Here is a 20,664-nt window from a genome sequence, read left to right as displayed (position 1 = left end):
TAACGCCCGTGTTTTCTCCCCTGGCTGTTCACTCGTCGACACATAAAAGTTAGCTAATGTTTACATTTTCAGCTCGCGGTTGTAAGGTGGCGTTGGTGTGATATGTGTGACTGATGCATGATTTTGTGTTACACAATTGAATTCTTCAAACCACTAGGACAGACGTAAGTAGTCTACATGTCGCGTGATGGATCTCGTTACGTTGTTTTTGTTGTACAGTTATATTTTATATACACAAGCATTTGTGACAAAATATGGCTTTTTAGAGATCTTCTTCTTATGTCCTTCGTTCTTAATTTTTTATTGTTGAAAGGGTATCCCCTCCAACACAATTAAGTATACGTGTCAACTGGTTATGCGCCATATAGGCAATTGATTCCGAATTCAGCCTGCTTTTCTTTTTGGATTTGCTTCCATAGCCTTTGCCCAACCAAAAACAAACTACAAAGCAGCAGTCATTTGATTTTGGAGTTGTCTCTCATAAAAGAGTTACTGTCCTTAGCTAACGAGCCTCATCTGCCCGAGGGGTCGAACTTGAGACTTACCGGTTTAGCAACCATGAGCTTTTACCACGCCGACCCATATAGTATTTTAACACGTTTTTCTTAACTCAGCTTCGCGTTTGTGGATTTGTTTGTTTGTTGTTAAAATTGACATCGAAAATTAGCCCACTTCTGATTGCTCTACAGATCTGAAATTTGGCATACAGGCTACTTTCGCCTAACAATTTCATTTAGGGCGCTCACCTGGATTTTTGGAGGGTAAAACGTTTTTGTATTTAGATCTCAACCTCACCGAACTTGATAGACAGTTCGTGCATGGATCACGCGTAGAATCTTTAAACTATCACACATACGTTAATAATAAGTCAGTGTTTCTTCCAGGAATGTCTTGGAGAGGGGGGGGGGGCGGTCATGTCCGTAGCATGTCTACCTCCACCCCCCTCCAAAGTCAATGTGCCATCCCCCCTGTAGAAAAAAGTCTGAAAGAAACACCAGGGGCGACGTTCGAGTCCCTGACCAGAATCTGTATAGCGTCACTGATTCCACCCAGCTCTAATGGGTACCTGACTTCCCAGGTTCGAAAGGGTTACCTTACTTAACATTTTTAAAAATAGAAATAGATATAACAGATGTACACATTGTTTTGTTGCAGCTGATGCAGTAGACGACATGTACAAAAAATACAAAAAATCCTTGAGCGACAGCTCCTCAAAGATCCGGGGAGTTTTGGCTTTCACACAGCGCTCAAACTCAAAGCAGACCAGGCCTACAGGTGGGTGAATTAATTCTTTGTTTTAAAAAAAAGCCTGGCCAAGTTTTGTTGTTGTTATTGATAACCCAACGAGGGCGTTACATCTAACATTAGCCGTAGCGGGTCTACGACAAATTCCCGAAAGACAAATTCGGGCACTTGTCCCATTCGGGCAAGTGTCCATTCGGGCATTTGTCGCATTCGGGCAAGTGTCCATTCGGGCATTTGTCGCATTCGGGCAAGTGTCCATTCGAGCATTTGTCGCATTCAGGCAAGTGTCCATTCGGGCAATTGTCGCATTCGGGCATTTATCGCATTCGGGCAAGTGTCCATTCGGGAAAACGTTCGGCTCCCGCCGTATCACCACACCTAACACTAACTTCACAACCGTTGTCGTCTTAAACGTGCACTGGATTTGTATTCGAACTTATTGCACTAACCTTGACCTTCACACTAGGTAACTGCTCTACTTTCACTAAATATTTCCGACAGGCGGAATAAGGGACTAAATCTTCTGCTTACTCCCGCGGTTGATTAAAATATTTTTTTTCTTCTAAGACTCTATTTACTTCAGGTAAAAATAAAATCAATATATATACTTAATCTAGGCCACCCGATCTGCCCACATTCTAATAATAGTGTACACAGTGATATCTGGTCCAGTGTTCTATCGATTTCTATACCTTTATGGATCCGATTCGCTTTTAAACGTGTAAACAAATGGTTGTCATAGGCAACGCACATAGCATCCGTGTTAAAGAGCTATTAAAAACACTTGCCTACTGAATAATAATACATTAAATTTTAAACAACTTTTTAACATTGTCTTTTTTTGAGTTACAGTGTGACAAACTAAATTGATATCAAAGGAATGTTTTCATGCTTTAGCGTAGTGAAGCGATGAAAAATGTTTTTTTCAGAAATTTTTTCTCGGGGGGAGGGGAAGGGGGAAACTTGCTCCGGGGATTACCCCGAGAGATGTCTGAAAGAAAATCTTGCTGTGAAGCGATGAGTTATCAAAGTTATGTCGTGATTACGGTCCCTGGGCTCGTGTCTGTAATAGATTTTGGGAGTAACCAGACTCCAAATACATGTAGAGCACAACTTGTATCGTTATATTCATTAGTTTTAACAATGAAACACTAATTGACAATCAAATAAGCTCTACAAATAGTAGCTCTATGGAAGAGGCAACGCACTGAACGACATAGTTGAAAAAGCATAATTTCAGCACGCTAATTTAAAACTATTTTATTACTTGTACTTTATTAAACATAAAATACAAATCTATATTTAAAAACAAATAGGTAATGAGCACGATAACACGCAAGATGACGAAGAAGAAGACGAAGAGGTGACTGTCGAATTTTTGAAGACGGAGCTACAAGTGCTGGGCCTGGACGAAGAGGATTCGGAGGAGTGTGTCAAGCTGATGGAACAGCAGCCAGAGCTCAACACATTCTTCAGAAGCGCCATCTACACCTGCAAGGGCAAAACAAGCGCAACTTTTTCTGAGTTGTCCACCCATTTTCGGAAGTTATGCCGCGTCAAAAATATTTCAGATTCCCAAAAGGAACAAATCGCCAAGTTTTTGGTGCTGGTGTCATTCTGCAGTAAAAGTCTGAAGGCGTACAAGAACACGCTGAAAGTATTGGGGATGGAGCATCTGGTGGAGAGAGTCAGCACGGAGGAAAATGATAATGTTGCGGCACAGGATGAAGAGTACGAATATTACGATGAAGATCTAGATGAGTGGCTTGCTGATGATGGTGGGGCAAATACTGAAGGTCAAGGACAAGAAGAAGAAAACACTGAAGGTCAAGGAGAAGAAGAGGAAAACGCCGAAGGAGAGAACGAAGTCCCGGAAGTGTCCGCGGAAGAAGAAGGCCAAAACTACGGGTATGAGGAAAACGATGACCTGGAGGAGCCTACTGAGGAGGGAGGAGAGATTGATGAGTACTATGAGCAAGTTTACGGTGATGGCACCGAGGAAACCAACGATGGTGAGGAAGGTTCATACGACGAAGGGCAGGATGAAAACGAAGAGTACTATGAAGCGGAAGAGGAAGATCAAGTGGATGCGGTTGTGTACGACGACGACGATGATCAAAGCGAGGAAACTTGCTTGGATATCGTTCGCAGCATTAGGAATGTGTGGAGAATATATTCCGTGTTCGCTCCCTTTGCTGGGAAACTGGCAACCGATGGGATATTGAGGGAACTTGTCCAGGACTTAAAATCTAGAACGGAAACAGGAAGTGACGTAAGTTTTTTAACATACAACTCTTAAAGTAATGGTATAAAATGTCTATCTTGTACTCAATAAATATCAACAAGGTTTTTCGTTGATTTTATCATTCAAAACATGAGAAACAATGCATAACAATTACCTGTACTTTTTAAAATTGAAATTTGATTATCGAATTAAAAACCTAACTTTACTTACTTATTAAGATGGGAAGTAAGTTAATTTCTAAAACATTACAATTTAACCAATGTTTAAAATATTTAAATGACTATATTTCATTCTAAATGTAAAAAAAAAATAATGTTTAGTCTTTTCATTTTTCATTTACTCTTGTTAGAACTGAATCCTGAAAACAAGACAATGACATACAAATATACGTACTTGTTTGTTTTAGCCCAAGTCCAGTGTTCTGATTGAGACCATCATCATAATGTTCAACATCGCAAAAGAGCCAACAACTAAAAAGTTGTTCAGTAAATACAAAGTGGTTGATCTTTTGGAGAAAGCCATGGGTTTAGTGGGAGGTAGGTTTAAAAAAAAAAGCTCACTGTTGAAATATCGTTATTGTTATAGCGCAATGTCACCAGTGTTTCTTCCAGACTTTTTTCTCCGGGGGGAGGGGGGCACTTGAAATTTTCGGGGGGCGGTAAACTTTCTTCGGGGGGGGGGGGGCGGACACTGTTAAAAGTATATATTTTCTATATAAATTATATAAATTTCATTTCGTTCGGGGGGGGGGGGGCGGTAAAAAATTTTCGGGGGGGGGGGCCAAGCCCCCCCGAAGAGATGCCTGGAAGAAACTCTGAATGTCACACACATGTTCGGGGAAATCACTGCCAACATTACAATTAAGATCAAACAAGAAGAAAACAATCATTCTAAATAACAAACGAAGACTTTTTACGAATAAAATATGAAATATTACAAATAGATTAAAATAATGATGTATTCTTTATAAAAGTTTTATAAAATGATTTCTGCGCACAGAAAATAAATTAAAAAAGAAATAATTCGTTCACCTTTTTGGAATAGTTAAAAGAGCCAATTTTTTTGTTTAGTCTACTTTATTTTAATAAAATTATTTAAATAGACGTTTTAAAAAGTCGGATTCAAGCCTGTATTTGTTTCTGTTTTCGTCGACCAGACGGCTACAAGTTCATGGTGGCCTTGACATTGGCATTGACCATCGACGACAACCAAGCGGCCTTGGTGTCCCTGGGTGACCAAATCATCGACGACATTTTGGACATCACCAGGAGGGCGTGGGACAAGAAGAAGAAAACTTACCTGGGCTGGAGGTTTCAAATCTTTGATTACACCTGTCCTCATGTTTTTATTTCAACACGTGAAGCTTAAAATCTTTGATTACACCTGTTTGATGTTTTTATTTTAACACATGAAGCTTAAAATCTTTGATTTCACCTGTCTAACGCTTTAATTTCAACATGTGTTGCCTAAATTTTTTGATTATAGTGGTCATTACATTTCTATTTAATCCGATGCATTTTAAAAACTCTGATTACATTTTTCATTACATTTTTACTTTAACACATATCATGTTTTTTTAAACAAACACGTTGCGCTAAACTTGAAAACAGCACAGTGTATAAGATTTTAAACTTGCCATCTCTTAACATGTTGTTGTTTATGTTCTTCAAAATGTATATAAGAAATCAGGCGCATCATTCTTCCTACCAGAGTTTGAATAGTTCTTGTAAAAAATCTAATTTTGAGACCGGTAGTTAAAAGTGTAGCTATAACAGATTTCAGCAGATTTGGTGTTACGGAAGGATTAGTGTTGGGGCTTTGTTAGAACTTTAGTTTGGGTATCTGTTAGGCAGGGGCGTAGCGAGGGGGGGCGGGGGGTGCGGACCGCACCGGGTGACACCATTTAGGGGGGTGACACCAAGGCAAAAAATAGCAAAATATATAGAGAAAAACTTGAGGGGGGGGGTGCAAATCGAAAGTTTGAAAGTTTGTCCCCGGGAAGGGTCGCTACGCATCTGGGGGGGGGGGGGTGACACCATTAAGTGCCGCACCGGGTGACACTCGACCTCGCTACGCCACTGTTAATAAGTTGAGATAAATCGCAATGATAAAATAAAATTGTTTTTTTTAAAAGTTAAATACTGAATTGTATTAGCTACTTATGTAAATCGCCATGTAAGGGACACAACACGTTCCCCAAAGGGCGTTAAAATACATAGACATTCAATACGGGACAATGTGTAATTGTAGTTTAATGTTTCTAGCTAAAGAAAAAAAATAGATCTATATGTATATTTAAATATTAATAGTTACAATTATTTATTACCTAACTTTTATAAATCTTTAACCCCAATGTTACAATTTTACTATGTTTGATATAGAAAACCTTTTGTTTTATTAAATAACTTACAATTAGACGAACGAAAATGCGTAATAATCACAATTGCTTGCGACGAAGGAACACTTTGACCCTAAGTTATTTCCGTCATAAACGTTTATGTGTATTAATAAAATTTAAAAGTGTGAGTACACTAGGTCAGGGGTCGGCAGCGTGCGGCTCGCGAGCCGCATACGGCTCTTTAGCTGTCAAGATGCGGCTCTCCAGCTCCTTGCACAAATATTAATAGTTATCTTATTTCGCTTTTAAAACTCATATCAAATATCATAATGTACAGAAAAAGAACTTTAAACAATTAAAACACTTATCCAAGAACATTGAGAATATGTGCAGTAGAAAGTAAACGGACAGCTGACAGCAGCTTGGGCACCAGGCCCAGCCCCACAGGCCCGTGGCAACAATCCCATGATTGTCACTGCGCAACAATGTTGCCTCTAAGGACCAAGAGTGTGTGTGCAAAAAATATGTTGTGTGCGCGGTGCTGAAAATTACTTGGGCAAGTTAATATGTATGTTTAGGCTTGCAATTAAGCAGAGTAATGAAGGCATGCATTTTGATAAATTAATAGAATAATGTGTAGGACTAGTGAAACGTATGCAATTAAAAGAAGATACGAATCCCATCAAAATAAAATAAAATACACAATAGAAACTTTTAGAGTTATACTTAGACAACAGGTTATGTGGTCGACTTACTATGTTACTGTAATGCAATCATGTTAATAATGTTAATACCATAGCGGTAATACAAATACATCAGTTTTACATGTTAACCATTTTAAAAAGCAGACTTGAAAACAAAATTAGCTAACCTTTCAGGGACATTTATTGCAATTTCTCGCGTCTAACCTTGCCTTGCTTGCACACCTTATATGCTTTGTTTAAATCCACATCCTCTCCAGCATTTAGATATAATTTAATTCGCATTAGATTTCCCAAATGTGTGGCTTCAAGTCTATTTCGTGCTTGCACTTTAATGCTGTTCATAAGGCTAAAACCTCGCTCGCAATCAGCGCTGGATGCTTGAAAAGTACAGCATATGTCAATTAACTTTGCCAGTGAGCTAAATTGTTCATCGTTTAAAGCAACTCCTGCGATTTCGGATAGTGAATTTACTGAACCTGATTTGAGTTTTTCGCTGATCTGAAATTTGAAGTCATTGTATTGCGTGATAATTGACTCTTCATTTGTTGTTTGTAACACTTCTTTGTACTTTCCGCACAGTTCTTTAATCTCTTTGACGCCAAACTCAAATGCACAATTTTTTAAACCAGTATGATCAAAAGCTGACCAAAACTGAAGTTCATCTGCTGGAAACCTTACATTTAAATGGTCGCAGACTGATCGTATAAACTGTATGATTTGTCTTGTGTCGATTCCTACGTTTTCATTCAAAATTTTCTTTGCTTTATCATTCCGATAAACATCTTCACTCAGGTATTGTGCTTCTAATTTGCGTATTTTAGAAATGAAAAATTGATGTGCTTCAATAGATGATAAATTACTTCGCTGCAACAACATTGATAGATTAGCTAATTCAGTTAATACATCATTAACGGTATACAGAGCAACTTGATACATGGGGATCTCTTAATGATCTCAAAATATAACAACAAACAGGATCATTGCAGTCTTGGACTTGTTCTTCACCGTAGGCAGCTAAAACATCAAGATTTCTAACCAAAGCACTGACAGCAAAGTGACGTGACAACCAACGAACTTCATGAATTGGTCGAAAAGAAATTACATCCATATCATGCACCTTGGCCAATTCTTCAAGTGCGCCCTTTTTAACTGAAGATCGACTAAATAAGGTGTAAACCGTGCGTAAGAGAACCTCAATATTTTTAAACAAATTAACATCTTTCCAAGCGTCAGAAAGTGCCAAGTCTTCTCGATGAGCAACACAGTGCTGTTCAACAAGATGGGGGACCTTAGCCTTTAGTTAAACAGCTAATCCCTTCCTACGGCCTAACATAACCGATGCCCCATCTGATGTTATCATTACCATGCGGTTCATGTCAAGTTGATGTTCAGTGTAGTACTGTGTTATGGCTGCCTCCAGAGCTGAGGCATCACATGCAGTAAGCTGAATTATCCCACCAAAAACGGTTTTGTAGAGTAAAGAATTGACTGGACGAAATTTAAAATAAAGGATTAGCATTTTATGTACAGTTATGTCAGTACTTTCATCAACTATAAGCGTGTGAAACGATGCTACTCGAAGTTCTGTCAGTATGTTCTTTACAACCACCTTGTTGATTGCTTCAACAAACTCAAAGGCGTAGTTCTTACTTCGCCAACTGTCTGGTATAGAAACATACTTCCCCATGTGGTTATGAATCAGTTGTACCGACAGCATCGAGGCGTGTATCCTAATGGCGAGAAGAACATTATCCATTAGGATTCGAACTTGATCCTCGTTTGAACGCTGGCGCTCATTTTGTTCAATTCGTTCTTCTCGCTCATTGTTAGTTTCAACCAGCAGACGTTTAAGACCAGTCCCATTTGAGCGGTTGTACACAATCGCAATATTTTCTAAGTGAACACGAGACAATAAATGACGTTTACAGTAGTCAAGCTTCCATGATTCCCAACGCTTTCCTGTGACAAATTCTTTGTCTTTGTTGGTTTTGTTAATAGGACTAGCAGCACAGAACTTACAATTCAGTCCAATCTCATCTGAATATTCATAGATGCTTCCTAATTCAACTGAAACATTCTTTGAATCGGGCGTATCGGTTATTACTTTAACTTTGAGCCATTCCAGTTTAAACGAATCTCTCGCTTTTTTTTTTTGCTGCATTGTTTTACCGCTTGTTACACGCATTTTCCTTTTCAACATTTTCAAATAGCACAGAGTAGTAAACTTTTATTCCTTATTTACCAAACCAGTTTGTGAATACTGAAACAGTTCGATCCAGGTGCACGTAATGATCCCAAGAATTGGATAGATAGTATATAAATCCTTAAACCAAACAGCAAAAACACATCCACCTTTAGTAACGTAGAATTTGCATCTGACTTGGGTAAATCGTCAAAGTATCAAGGAAATGGGTGGGGTTGGGAGATGGGGGAGGGCAGTGGCAATAAAAAAAACCTTGCATGGTCAGCTAGTAGCCACAATCCCTTTCAGGTGTCAGCTACGATCAGTTTTGGGGTAAACCATTAAATCAAGCACAGGGAGTGTCACCCAGACATTAGATCGGTACCCCGCTCAGGTGAGAGGCAAGTCATAAACTAGACCTGTGCTATGACAACCGAGGTCAGAAACTTTAAGTATCAGCTTGGTCCAGGCCAGTCAATTATATCCGGGGTTTCTATTTATGTCCCAAAACACAAAGACTGTTTGTTTAACAAAACAGGCACTAAAAATGTCGCTTAATTCAAGCCACTGACCACAATTTTTTTAGTGAATCAGGCTTGCCCGACGTTCTGATAATCTATGCGCGGCATCAGAAAATGTCTGCGCGGCATATTTGTAAGTGCTGCGCGGCCGCGCAGCCGCGCAGCTTAGAGGGAACACTGCTGCCCAAGTGCAGACTTTTTCGAATGCTTTTAAATGGGGAATGTTATTTTATTCAGAATGCATTTCCCTATATATCAGTAATAATTAATTAGACCTGAGTGACATAATTTTTTTTAGCTAATAGCTTCCTACTGTTGATGAGCCGGGTACTGGACTATGGGGTACGAGCAGAGGCGTAGCGAAGGGGGTGGGGGGGGGGGGGGGCGGGGGTGCGGACCGCACCGGGTGACACCATTTAGGGGGGTGACACCAAGGCAAAAAATAGTAACATATTGAGGGGGGGGGGGTGCAAATCGAAAGTTCGAGGGGGGGGGGGGGTGCAAATTGAAAATTGAAAGTTTGTCCCCGGGAAGAGTCGAGTGCTCCTTTGAGGGGGGGGGGGGTAATACCATTAAGTGCCGCACCGGGTGACACCCGACCTCGCTACGCCACTGCTGTTAGGGATATAATTTGCAATGACAAATGCAAGTTATATTATTTTAAAGCTTACTTCCTTTAATCTAACACTCCTTTTAAGAAGATTCTATTATCGGACACTTCAATAAAAGATACAACGGTATGGTAAAATAGTGGTTTATTTTTCTAGTTTAGAAGAAATGCTTCCAGCTTTGTGCGGGCTCAGCAAGAACGACAAGCGCAAAAAACTGTTGGCAGAGAAAGGAATTTTACCTCTACTGCTGGAGATTTTACGGGGAGGAACTGACCCGCAGAAAGAAGAGGCTATTAAGATTCTATGGGAGCTTTCATTCCACCCGGAGAACAAAACCAAAATAAAAGTCAGGAAATAATAATTGCTTTACACTTAAAGACATTTACTATTTAGAAAACAAATTAAAAAAAAATTAGGTGCATGGAGGGGTCGTCCATAAATGACGTCAAACTCGTAGGAGGGGGGGTCCGTAATTTTGTGACGGTGTGTGATGAGGGGGAGGGGGTTCAGATGGTGCGACGTCACACTTTTGCATTATAAAAAAAGCAATGTTAGTAAACTAATTTTAGACGTTATTTCGCGTTTTAGAAAGTTTTAATAAATTGTTATAGGAATTGAATACAATACCCTATGTTGACAGAGTTCAGACAAGATTTTGGAAAAATATCAATGTTTTAAGAAAAATTCAACTGCAATTTTGAAGGGGTTGTAGGCTGAGGTTTGACGTCATTTTAGGGATGGGGTATAGTTTTTGTGGGTTTTTTTTCTAATTTGTTTCATTTTGCCATGGTTCCTAAAGGAAATGAAACAAATGACACCCATTTTGGACAATCTGTCTAAGCACAAGAACAAGGAAATAGAAATAGCGGCTAAAGGTGTCTTGTGGGAGATTAAAGAAACGTCCATCAGGGCCAGCTCAGGTAAAAAAAATTCTCACCTGGTTGTAACTTTAATATACAAGATAGATATTAGTTAAAAATAGAATGTGTGGGATTTGTTTAATGTCTTCATGCCGGACTATATAGTAGATGAAGTAAACATGCTTCTAGACCACGGATTATGAAGGGATAGTTTGTAGAGTAGGTGAAGAACGATTTCATCTAGATCTATATGTCAGGTACCCTCCAGAAATGGTCTCAGGTGAATTCAACAGACTCAAGCTAGACATCTGAACTCTAGACTTTTGGGTTAGCTGTCGAGCGCTCTACCACACAGCCACTCCTACCTATACACAATTTTGAAGTATCCGATATAACATTTTAAAATGTTTTTATTCCCCCAATGCTAGCTGTACCGGGCGCCAGGAGTCAGCCAGAAGGTCACATCATGATCAGCTACTGCTGGGCACAGAAAGAGACAGTGTTCAAGGTAAGCCATGCGTGTTTTACGTTAGGGTTGTGGGATAAATACTCACGCTAATCCTCACCCTAATCCCGTTGTCACTCACCACTTTTAGGGCAAAGCTAGAAATTATTATGAACAAATCAGCTTTAGTTGTCCATCGCCCCTCCCCCCTCTCCCACCCCACGGTTTATGTGATGATTAATTGATGAATTTATTGATAGAAATAGTTAATATTTAGATCCCCTGGGATTGTGATTGTGTGAGTTGTGTTTAGTCCCCTGTTGTTGTGATATTTGCCTTAGGGTCGAATGTGGGTTTAAAGATGGTGTCAACGTCAGTTTGGGAGGATTTGGTTAGAACAAATCATTAACGACATTTGGGAATGAGGACAAAGTGTAAAGTAGATGACTGGTGTGTAGCCACGGGAGAATGAAGAAATAAAAACATTGTGTAATTGGTTGCTTGTACTGATGTTTCACGTTTGGTTAATGCTATCAACCAGTGAAATATTGTATTTGCCATGACATTATTTTTTAATAAATGACTTATACTCTGGATTTTATGTTTTTAAATATCGTATTTGCTATTATTAGGATTTTAATTATTTTTTTTTGTTAAAAATATAGTTAAATTTAAAGTAAACCTTTTAAAACACAAATTTGTGAAGTACTGTAAATTGACTCTTTATTAGCGAGCTATGGGCAACAACTGATTTTTTTTTTTAAAAGTGACAGATTGTACTTACGACGTTGTTTTTTTTTTCTTATGTCCACTAGATTCAATATACACTGAAATCAAGTTACTGAAGATTTTTTTCCTATTGAAAAGACACAAAATCATTTTTCCAAAATGGCGTTGTATTTCTAAAATAGATTTTGTTTCGTAGATTCGAGACGAACTTCAAAAAGCTGGTCATAAACTTTGGATAGACGTGGAGAATATGGAGGGCTCGACACTGCAGGCGATGGCCGAGGCAATAGAGGACGCTAAGCTGGTGCTCATGTGTTACTCGGAGAACTACTTCAACAGCCGGAACTGTCGCGCAGGTAGTTTGGTTTTTCTGTTCTAGTAATAGTTGTAGATAGTCTTTACACAGAAACTAGTTTTCAATTGGTTTTTCTATTCTAGTAAAAGTTGTAGATAGCGGTTAAAGATATACATTTTTCTTTAATCCAATTACCCAGAGGCTGAATACATGTACAAAGAAAACAAACCGATCATTCCTTTACTGATGCAACAAGGATACTCCGCGAAGAAATGGTTGGGCATTATTCTCGGCTCTCGCTTGTATATAGACTTCTCAGGTAAATCTACACATCTGTATATAGACTTCTCAGGTAAATCTACACATCTGTATATAGACTTCTCAAGTAAATCTACACATCTGTATATAGACTTCTCAAGTAAATCTACACATCTGTATATAGACTTCTCAGGTAAATCTACACATCTGTATATAGACTTCTGAGGTAAATCTACACATCTGTATATAGACTTCTCAGGTAAATCTACACATCTGTATATAGACTTCTCAGGTAAATCTACACATCTGTATATAGACATATAGACTTCTCAGGTAAATCTACACATCTGTATATAGACTTCTCAGGTAAATCTACACATCTGTATATAGACTTCTCAAGTAAATCTACACATCTGTATATAGACTTCTCAGGTAAATCTACACATCTGTATATAGACTTCTCAGGTAAATCTACACATCTGTATATAGACTTCTCAAGTAAATCTACACATCTGTATATAGACTTCTCAGGTAAATCTACACATCTGTATATAGACTTCTCAGGTAAATCTACACATCTGTATATAGACTTCTCAGGTAAATCTACACATCTGTATTTAGACTTCTCAGGTAAATCTACACATCTGTATATAGACTTCTCAGTTAAATCTACACATCTGTATATAGACTTCTCAGGTAAATCTACACATCTGTATATAGACTTCTCAAGTAAATCTACACATCTGTATATAGACTTCTCAGGTAAATCTACACATCTGTATATAGACTTCTCAGGTAAATCTACACATCTGTATATAGACTTCTCAGGTAAATCTACACATCTGTATATAGACTTCTGAGGTAAATCTACACATCTGTATATAGACTTCTCAGGTAAATCTACACATCTGTATATAGACTTCTCAGGTAAATCTACACATCTGTATATAGACTTCTCAGGTAAATCTACACTTCTGTATATAGACTTCTCAGGTAAATCTACACATCTGTATATAGACTTCTCAGGTAAATCTACACATCTGTATATAGACTTCTCAGGTAAATCTACACATCTGTATATAGACTTCTCAGGTAAATCTACACATCTGTATATAGACTTCTCAGGTAAATCTACACATCTGTATATAGACTTCTCAGGTAAATCTACACATCTGTATATAGACTTCTCAGGTAAATCTACACATCTGTATATAGACTTCTCAGGTAAATCTACACATCTGTATGTAGACTTCTCAGGTAATCTCCACGTCTGTATGTAGACTTCTCAGGTAAATCATGTAGACTTCTCAGGTAAATCTACACATCTGTATGTAGACTTCTCAGGTAAATCATGTAGACTTCTCAGGTAAATCATGTAGACTTCTCAGGTAAATCTACACATCTGTATGTAGACTTCTCAGGTAAATCATGTAGACTTCTCAGGTAAATCATGTAGACTTCTCAGGTAAATCATGTAGACTTCTCAGATAAATCATGTAGACTTCTCAGGTAAATCTACACATCTGTATGTAGACTTCTCAAGTAAATACTGTAGACTTCTCCAGTAAATCTACACTTTTTGGGTTGACATTTTAGTATCGATGAAGTTTAAGAAAATATTTAACGCTTTACATCCCATGTTTTCTGTTTGCTATAATATTAACTGTCTCTATGCAATGACAGTTCAATGTCACTTACGTGATATGTTTATTTAGTTACATTGAAGAATATGGTTAGTTATTTATCGTCTTCTTATATTTGCACCCTTATTAATAGATTTTATTATGATTAATGATCAGGGAAACATCCATTTGATGCCAAGATGAAAGAACTCAAGTCTCAGATAGCCAACCAACTAAAACACTAATCTAAAGCTCAGAGGACCAATGTAAACATTCTTTTAACCAGCGTGTGTTTTGCTGTTTGTAGCCAGAGCTACAAATCTTGACGCTTTTTTAAATATTGTGGTTTATTTTGGCTGATTTCTAACTACATGTGCTCTAATAATGCGAGATTTGTGTACACTTGTTTAATCTTGTGTTCTCATGCTTATATCTTGTGTACACGTGTTTTGATCAAAATTTGATCTTTTAAACACTTGCTTTTAGATCTAACCTTGTTTACAATAAAAGCATACACTATTTCACAGGTTTTTTTTTCTATTCTTCACATATTAGTAGCATTTTGAATGGACGAGAAATTTTAAGTTGCAAATTTTGGCGCGTAATTGAGCTACTGAACCATCTCACACAGGCATCGACATTCCCACAGAATGTCCCTTCCTGTGCCACCACGTACACGAACAAAATGAAATTCTAAGCCAAAGTACACCCACACACCGCATGCTAGGCACAAGAAGATAGTCCCAAATACAACAATAACCAACAACACGACACGAACTATAGCGGAACCATACACTAAAACAAACCTGGCATAAATATAATAAATAATACCACAAAATATAAACGAGATACACAAAGCAGCACTAAATAAAGGTAACCAAATTAATGCCCGCGCCATAATGGCGGACTACTTAAGAACAACAACAATTCTCAGTCTGTTATATAAGGATATTCGAGAAAGTTTAGGGGAGATCACTCCCGGTTTATTTATTCAGTTACTTACAAACAAAATTTATTTGCTTATTGATCTGCGTTAATGGTTTAAATAAATCAATAACGAATGCAGCTAGAAATAATTTGACCTTGAGAGAAAAACACTCTAAGCGTTCTTCTTGGAGCATGACGTTAGCACGTAGGCAACAGTTGCATGAAATACGGAGCACACTGCGACAAGACTTGATTCGATCTCTGGTGCTATATGCAGGTAATACATTTGGATCATGTTACAACATTTGTTGTACCATTTGAGCAGCCAAAATACCGTGCAGAGAAAATCTTTGTAAAGAAGGTAAAATACATTCTTGATACAAAGTATACGTACTACAGCAGTTACTACATTCAAATAAATAAAAGAGCTGCATCTGCACCAGGGGCGGAACTACAGTGCCGCCAGACCCCGCAATGCGGGGGGGGGGGGGGCCCAGACCAACTGGGGGCCCAAAAATCCTGGCTAAATTATTTTTAAAAAATTAAAAAAAAAAAAAAATTAGGTGGAGGTCGAGTTATCTTTCTTCTACAGTTACAAACAAACACGATAATCGGCAAACGTCTTTGAGAAAAATGCACTGACTATAGCTCGAGAGACCGCCAGACATATAGACAACTTCAAAGACGAAGCATCTGAAATTTGACTGTGCCGGTACGCTTTGAAATCGGGCTGGGGAAATGTTGCGGCGAGGCGACTATCCTGGTCTTCTAGACGATCGGAAAAAGTCGGCACTATTGATGTAGATGTTTATCGGCGCTTTCTTGTCCCCTTCCCTTCCCAACTCTCTCCCCCCCCTCCCCCCTACCCCTCACTTCTACCCCTCACCACACCCTTACTCTTACAATAAGATGTAATGCATAGATTAACGAACCGTCTATGAACTGTAAACTGACCACTTCTGCACATTTTGTTAAAGACACTAGTCAGTAGTTGTTCATTTACCTGATGAACAGGGGCGGAACTACAGTCCCGCCAGAACCCGCAATGCGCGGGGGGGGGGGGGGGGGGGGGGGGAGGCCGTTTAGGGGCCCACGGCTGACCAAATTTTTTTTTTTTTAATTTTGAATTTAATTTTTGCCTTAATATTTGGTTTGTAAAAGAAAAACACTGTAGCTGCGGTACGATTATCTTTATTTTACAGTCACTATACCACGCTCTTCCGCAAAAGATAAAATCCATTACACAAACTACAGTGTAAAATATAGGCAACTCTTCAAATTTTGAATGACTTCTTTGACTCGTTGCCCCCCCCCCCCTCCCTTTGATAGCTAAATAGAGGACACGTAACTGTTTGACCGATCCTCCAAAGTATACTGTGGCGGATGGGGCAGGGGATGGGGACCAAAAAGGGGGTTAAAAAATTGTCGACAAATTCTTTACATATTTAAAACAGTTATTTATAGTTGTATTTTTTAACCATCGTCAAGGCCGAGTTCTATTTCCCTACAATCAAACACACGCTGTCGCCGGCAAAATTCTTTTTAAAAAAAAACAACAAAGTCCATAGCACGAAAAGCCGCTACATATGAAGTGGGCTTTCAATACTTTCATGATGCGCGGTTCGTTTTTGCGGCATTGGTCGGGGACCCGAAATCCATTGTACATTTTTCAATGTTAATATGTGTTTGTGATAGTGGTTGAATTTGTATCCTGTACTATCTTGTATCGTACAAATAATTTAAAAAAATAATATAATACTAGAAACTTCAGTTTTATATACGTTTACTTGTTTTTGATTTTACAAGAAATATAGTAAACTTTTAAGGCCTATACTTCAAATTATCTCCCCTGAGTAAGTTTTACAATGGGCGATGCTGACGTACATAGATCAAGGCGTTTTGTTGTCCCTTTCAAGTTTTTTTCCCGAGCCGACCCCTATCCCATCCCTCTTTCTCAACCTCACAAGTATCGAGGAGATAAATGTATCGTTTATGAACTACTTCCTAACCGTACGATTCACCACTTCAGCACATTTTGTCAGACACTAGACAGCACTAGATCTAGTCAACACATATTAATTTACTTTCATAGTATTAGGCACATCTAATTCACAAAACAGGGCAGGTAAGATTATTTTTTATATAATTATTTAGAAATTAATTAGAACGTTTAGAATTAATTGAACATTATTAATAGTCATTGAGGTGGGGGTGTGTGAGGGTCTGGCTTTTTGTTAATCCCCCCCCCCTCCCCTAAATCAGAAGGTTATCCAACGCGTGACCTGGCCACATACAGTTGTACATGTGAAAAACATTTTTCTCTCTAATATTATTATGCATTACTGCATCCAGTGGCGGAACTAGAAAAAATGGGCCACCCCGCAAAAAAATTTTTTGGGCCCCCCATATATATATATATATATATATATATATATATATATATATATATATATATATATATATATATATATATAACAAGGTTCGCTCTCAATTTTAAAAAAATTCCATCTGGTACACGAATAAATCAGAGGTTTTCCAACACACGAGCTGGCCCCTTTCTAAATCTAGTCCAACACACCAAACTGAGGCTTTCATCAAAACGTTACTAACCGTGTGCCCTGTTTTCCAGAAGTTGAATTAAATGTTAACAATGTCGGCAGTTCATTTCTTGGATCTTAGGGCGCGGGTTTGTCCACACTACCAACTAGACACGCCAAGGCATGCTGTAAATCCCTCTGCGACGGCCCAGGTGTCAGGGGAGTCACGGGGCTCTTGGAGCTACCGGTTACATTACTGCACGGGTGATGGGTGTGACACATTGTTTCTTCCGGCAGAGCTCCCCCCCCCCTCCCCTCCCCCGAAAACAGTCTACCCTGGAAGAAACATTGGTGCGACACCTAATTAGATTTAGTCATCGAGTGTTGTAGCGAGACTTATTCCTAGTGTTGTGGGAACTTTTAAACGACTGTCTGTGGGGGCCAACTTGCTCATATGTGATGCGCTCAGGATGACACTGACGCCGGTTGTATTCAAGTAGTAACCTCATCCGCTTATGCAGGATCACGGGGCGCTAAATCACATATTTCCGTTAGGAGTCCCCACTCAAATATGTACAAATGTTAGGCCTATGACAGAAACCTTTGCGGGGCTGTACTCAACAGCTTCCCAAGTTTTCATGGCGATTGGGTGAATGATGCAGTAATGCATAATAATATTAGAGAGAAAAATGTTTTTCACATGTACAACTGTATGTGGCCAGGTCACGCGTTGGATAACCTTCTGATTTAGGGGAGGGGGGGATTAACAAAAAGCCAGACCCTCACACACCCCCACCTCAATGACTATTAATAATGTTCAATTAATTCTAAACGTTCTAATTAATTTCTAAATAATTATATAAAAAATAATCTTACCTGCCCTGTTTTGTGAATTAGATGTGCCTAATACTATGAAAGTAAATTAATATGTGTTGACTAGATCTAGTGCTGTCTAGTGTCTGACAAAATGTGCTGAAGTGGTGAATCGTACGGTTAGGAAGTAGTTCATAAACGATACATTTATCTCCTCGATACTTGTGAGGTTGAGAAAGAGGGATGGGATAGGGGTCGGCTCGGGAAAAAACTTGAAAGGGACAACAAAACGCCTTGATCTATGTACGTCAGCATCGCCCATTGTAAAACTTACTCAGGGGAGATAATTTGAAGTATAGGCCTTAAAAGTTTACTATATTTCTTGTAAAATCAAAAACAAGTAAACGTATATAAAACTGAAGTTTCTAGTATTATATTATTTTTTTTAAATTATTTGTACGATACAAGATAGTACAGGATACAAATTCAACCACTATCACAAACACATATTAACATTGAAAAATGTACAATGGATTTCGGGTCCCCGACCAATGCCGCAAAAACGAACCGCGCATCATGAAAGTATTGAAAGCCCACTTCATATGTAGCGGCTTTTCGTGCTATGGACTTTGTTGTTTTTTTTAAAAAGAATTTTGCCGGCGACAGCGTGTGTTTGATTGTAGGGAAATAGAACTCGGCCTTGACGATGGTTAAAAAATACAACTATAAATAACTGTTTTAAATATGTAAAGAATTTGTCGACAATTTTTTAACCCCCTTTTTGGTCCCCATCCCCTGCCCTATCCGCCACAGTATACTTTGGAGGATCGGTCAAACAGTTACGTGTCCTCTATTTAGCTATCAAAGGGAGGGGGGGGGCAACGAGTCAAAGAAGTCATTCAAAATTTGAAGAGTTGCCTATATTTTACACTGTAGTTTGTGTAATGGATTTTATCTTTTGCGAAAGAGCGTGGTATAGTGACTGTAAAATAAAGATAATCGTACCGCAGCTACAGTGTTTTTCTTTTACAAACCAAATATTAAGGCAAAAATTAAATTCAAAATTAAAAAAAAAAAAAATTTGGTCAGCCGTGGGCCCCTAAACGGCCTCCCCCCCCCGCGCATTGCGGGTTCTGGCGGGACTGTAGTTCCGCCCCTGTTCATCAGGTAAATGAACAACTACTGACTAGTGTCTTTAACAAAATGTGCAGAAGTGGTCAGTTTACAGTTCATAGACGGTTCGTTAATCTATGCATTACATCTTATTGTAAGAGTAAGGGTGTGGTGAGGGGTAGAAGTGAGGGGTAGGGGGGAGGGGGGGAGAGAGTTGGGAAGGGAAGGGGACAAGAAAGCGCCGATAAACATCTACATCAATAGTGCCGACTTTTTCCGATCGTCTAGAAGACCAGGATAGTCGCCTCGCCGCAACATTTCCCCAGCCCGATTTCAAAGCGTACCGGCACAGTCAAATTTCAGATGCTTCGTCTTTGAAGTTGTCTATATGTCTGGCGGTCTCTCGAGCTATAGTCAGTGCATTTTTCTCAAAGACGTTTGCCGACTATCGTGTTTGTTTGTAACTGTAGAAGAAAGATAACTCGACCTCCACCTATTTTTTTTTTTTTTAAATTTTTTAAAAATAATTTAGCCAGGATTTTTGGGCCCCCAGTTGGTCTGGGCCCCCCCGCATTGCGGGGTCTGGCGGCACTGTAGTTCCGCCCCTGACTGCATCATTCACCCAATCGCCATGAAAACTTGGGAAGCTGTTGAGTACAGCCCCGCAAAGGTTTCTGTCATAGGCCTAACATTTGTACATATTTGAGTGGGGACTCCTAACGGAAATATGTGATTTAGCGCCCCGTGATCCTGCATAAGCGGATGAGGTTACTACTTGAATACAACCGGCGTCAGTGTCATCCTGAGCGCATCACATATGAGCAAGTTGGCCCCCACAGACAGTCGTTTAAAAGTTCCCACAACACTAGGAATAAGTCTCGCTACAACACTCGATGACTAAATCTAATTAGGTGTCGCACCAATGTTTCTTCCAGGGTAGACTGTTTTCGGGGGAGGGGAGGGGGGGGGGGGAGCTCTGCCGGAAGAAACAATGTGTCACACCCATCACCCGTGCAGTAATGTAACCGGTAGCTCCAAGAGCCCCGTGACTCCCCTGACACCTGGGCCGTCGCAGAGGGATTTACAGCATGCCTTGGCGTGTCTAGTTGGTAGTGTGGACAAACCCGCGCCCTAAGATCCAAGAAATGAACTGCCGACATTGTTAACATTTAATTCAACTTCTGGAAAACAGGGCACACGGTTAGTAACGTTTTGATGA

At 39.2% G+C, this 20,664-nt stretch overlaps 1 protein-coding gene across 1 annotated transcript; it reads left to right on the top strand.

Annotated features, from left to right (window-relative positions):
• Positions 1–14,556, top strand: LOC131933303 (uncharacterized). Its single transcript, XM_059290081.1, has 11 exons — positions 1–164; positions 1,156–1,275; positions 2,562–3,517; positions 3,897–4,026; positions 4,647–4,800; positions 10,003–10,192; positions 10,646–10,766; positions 11,135–11,214; positions 12,077–12,236; positions 12,375–12,494; positions 14,233–14,556. Exons 2-11 carry the CDS (start codon positions 1,173–1,175, stop codon positions 14,298–14,300), a joined length of 2,082 nt encoding a protein of 693 aa, XP_059146064.1. The 5' UTR covers positions 1–164; positions 1,156–1,172; the 3' UTR covers positions 14,301–14,556.
• The last annotated feature ends 6,108 nt before the right edge of the window (positions 14,557–20,664 follow it).

The sequence above is a fragment of the Physella acuta genome, unplaced genomic scaffold (assembly GCF_028476545.2).
Source record: "Physella acuta isolate Inbredline_101_S28 unplaced genomic scaffold, ASM2847654v3 ptg002444l, whole genome shotgun sequence".
NCBI classification, from domain to species: Eukaryota; Metazoa; Mollusca; class Gastropoda; family Physidae; genus Physella; species Physella acuta.
This window is presented reverse-complemented; position numbering and strand designations above follow the sequence as displayed.

Excerpts from the sequence above, each read along its gene's own strand:
- LOC131933303 (XM_059290081.1), top strand. The coding sequence starts at position 1,173 with ATGTACAAAAAATACAAAAAATCCTTGAGCGACAGCTCCTCAAAGATC. Across the intron at positions 3,518-3,896 it reads GAACGGAAACAGGAAGTGAC|CCCAAGTCCAGTGTTCTGAT; the intron begins GTAAGTTTTTTA and ends TGTTTGTTTTAG. Across the intron at positions 4,801-10,002 it reads AAAACTTACCTGGGCTGGAG|TTTAGAAGAAATGCTTCCAG; the intron begins GTTTCAAATCTT and ends TTATTTTTCTAG.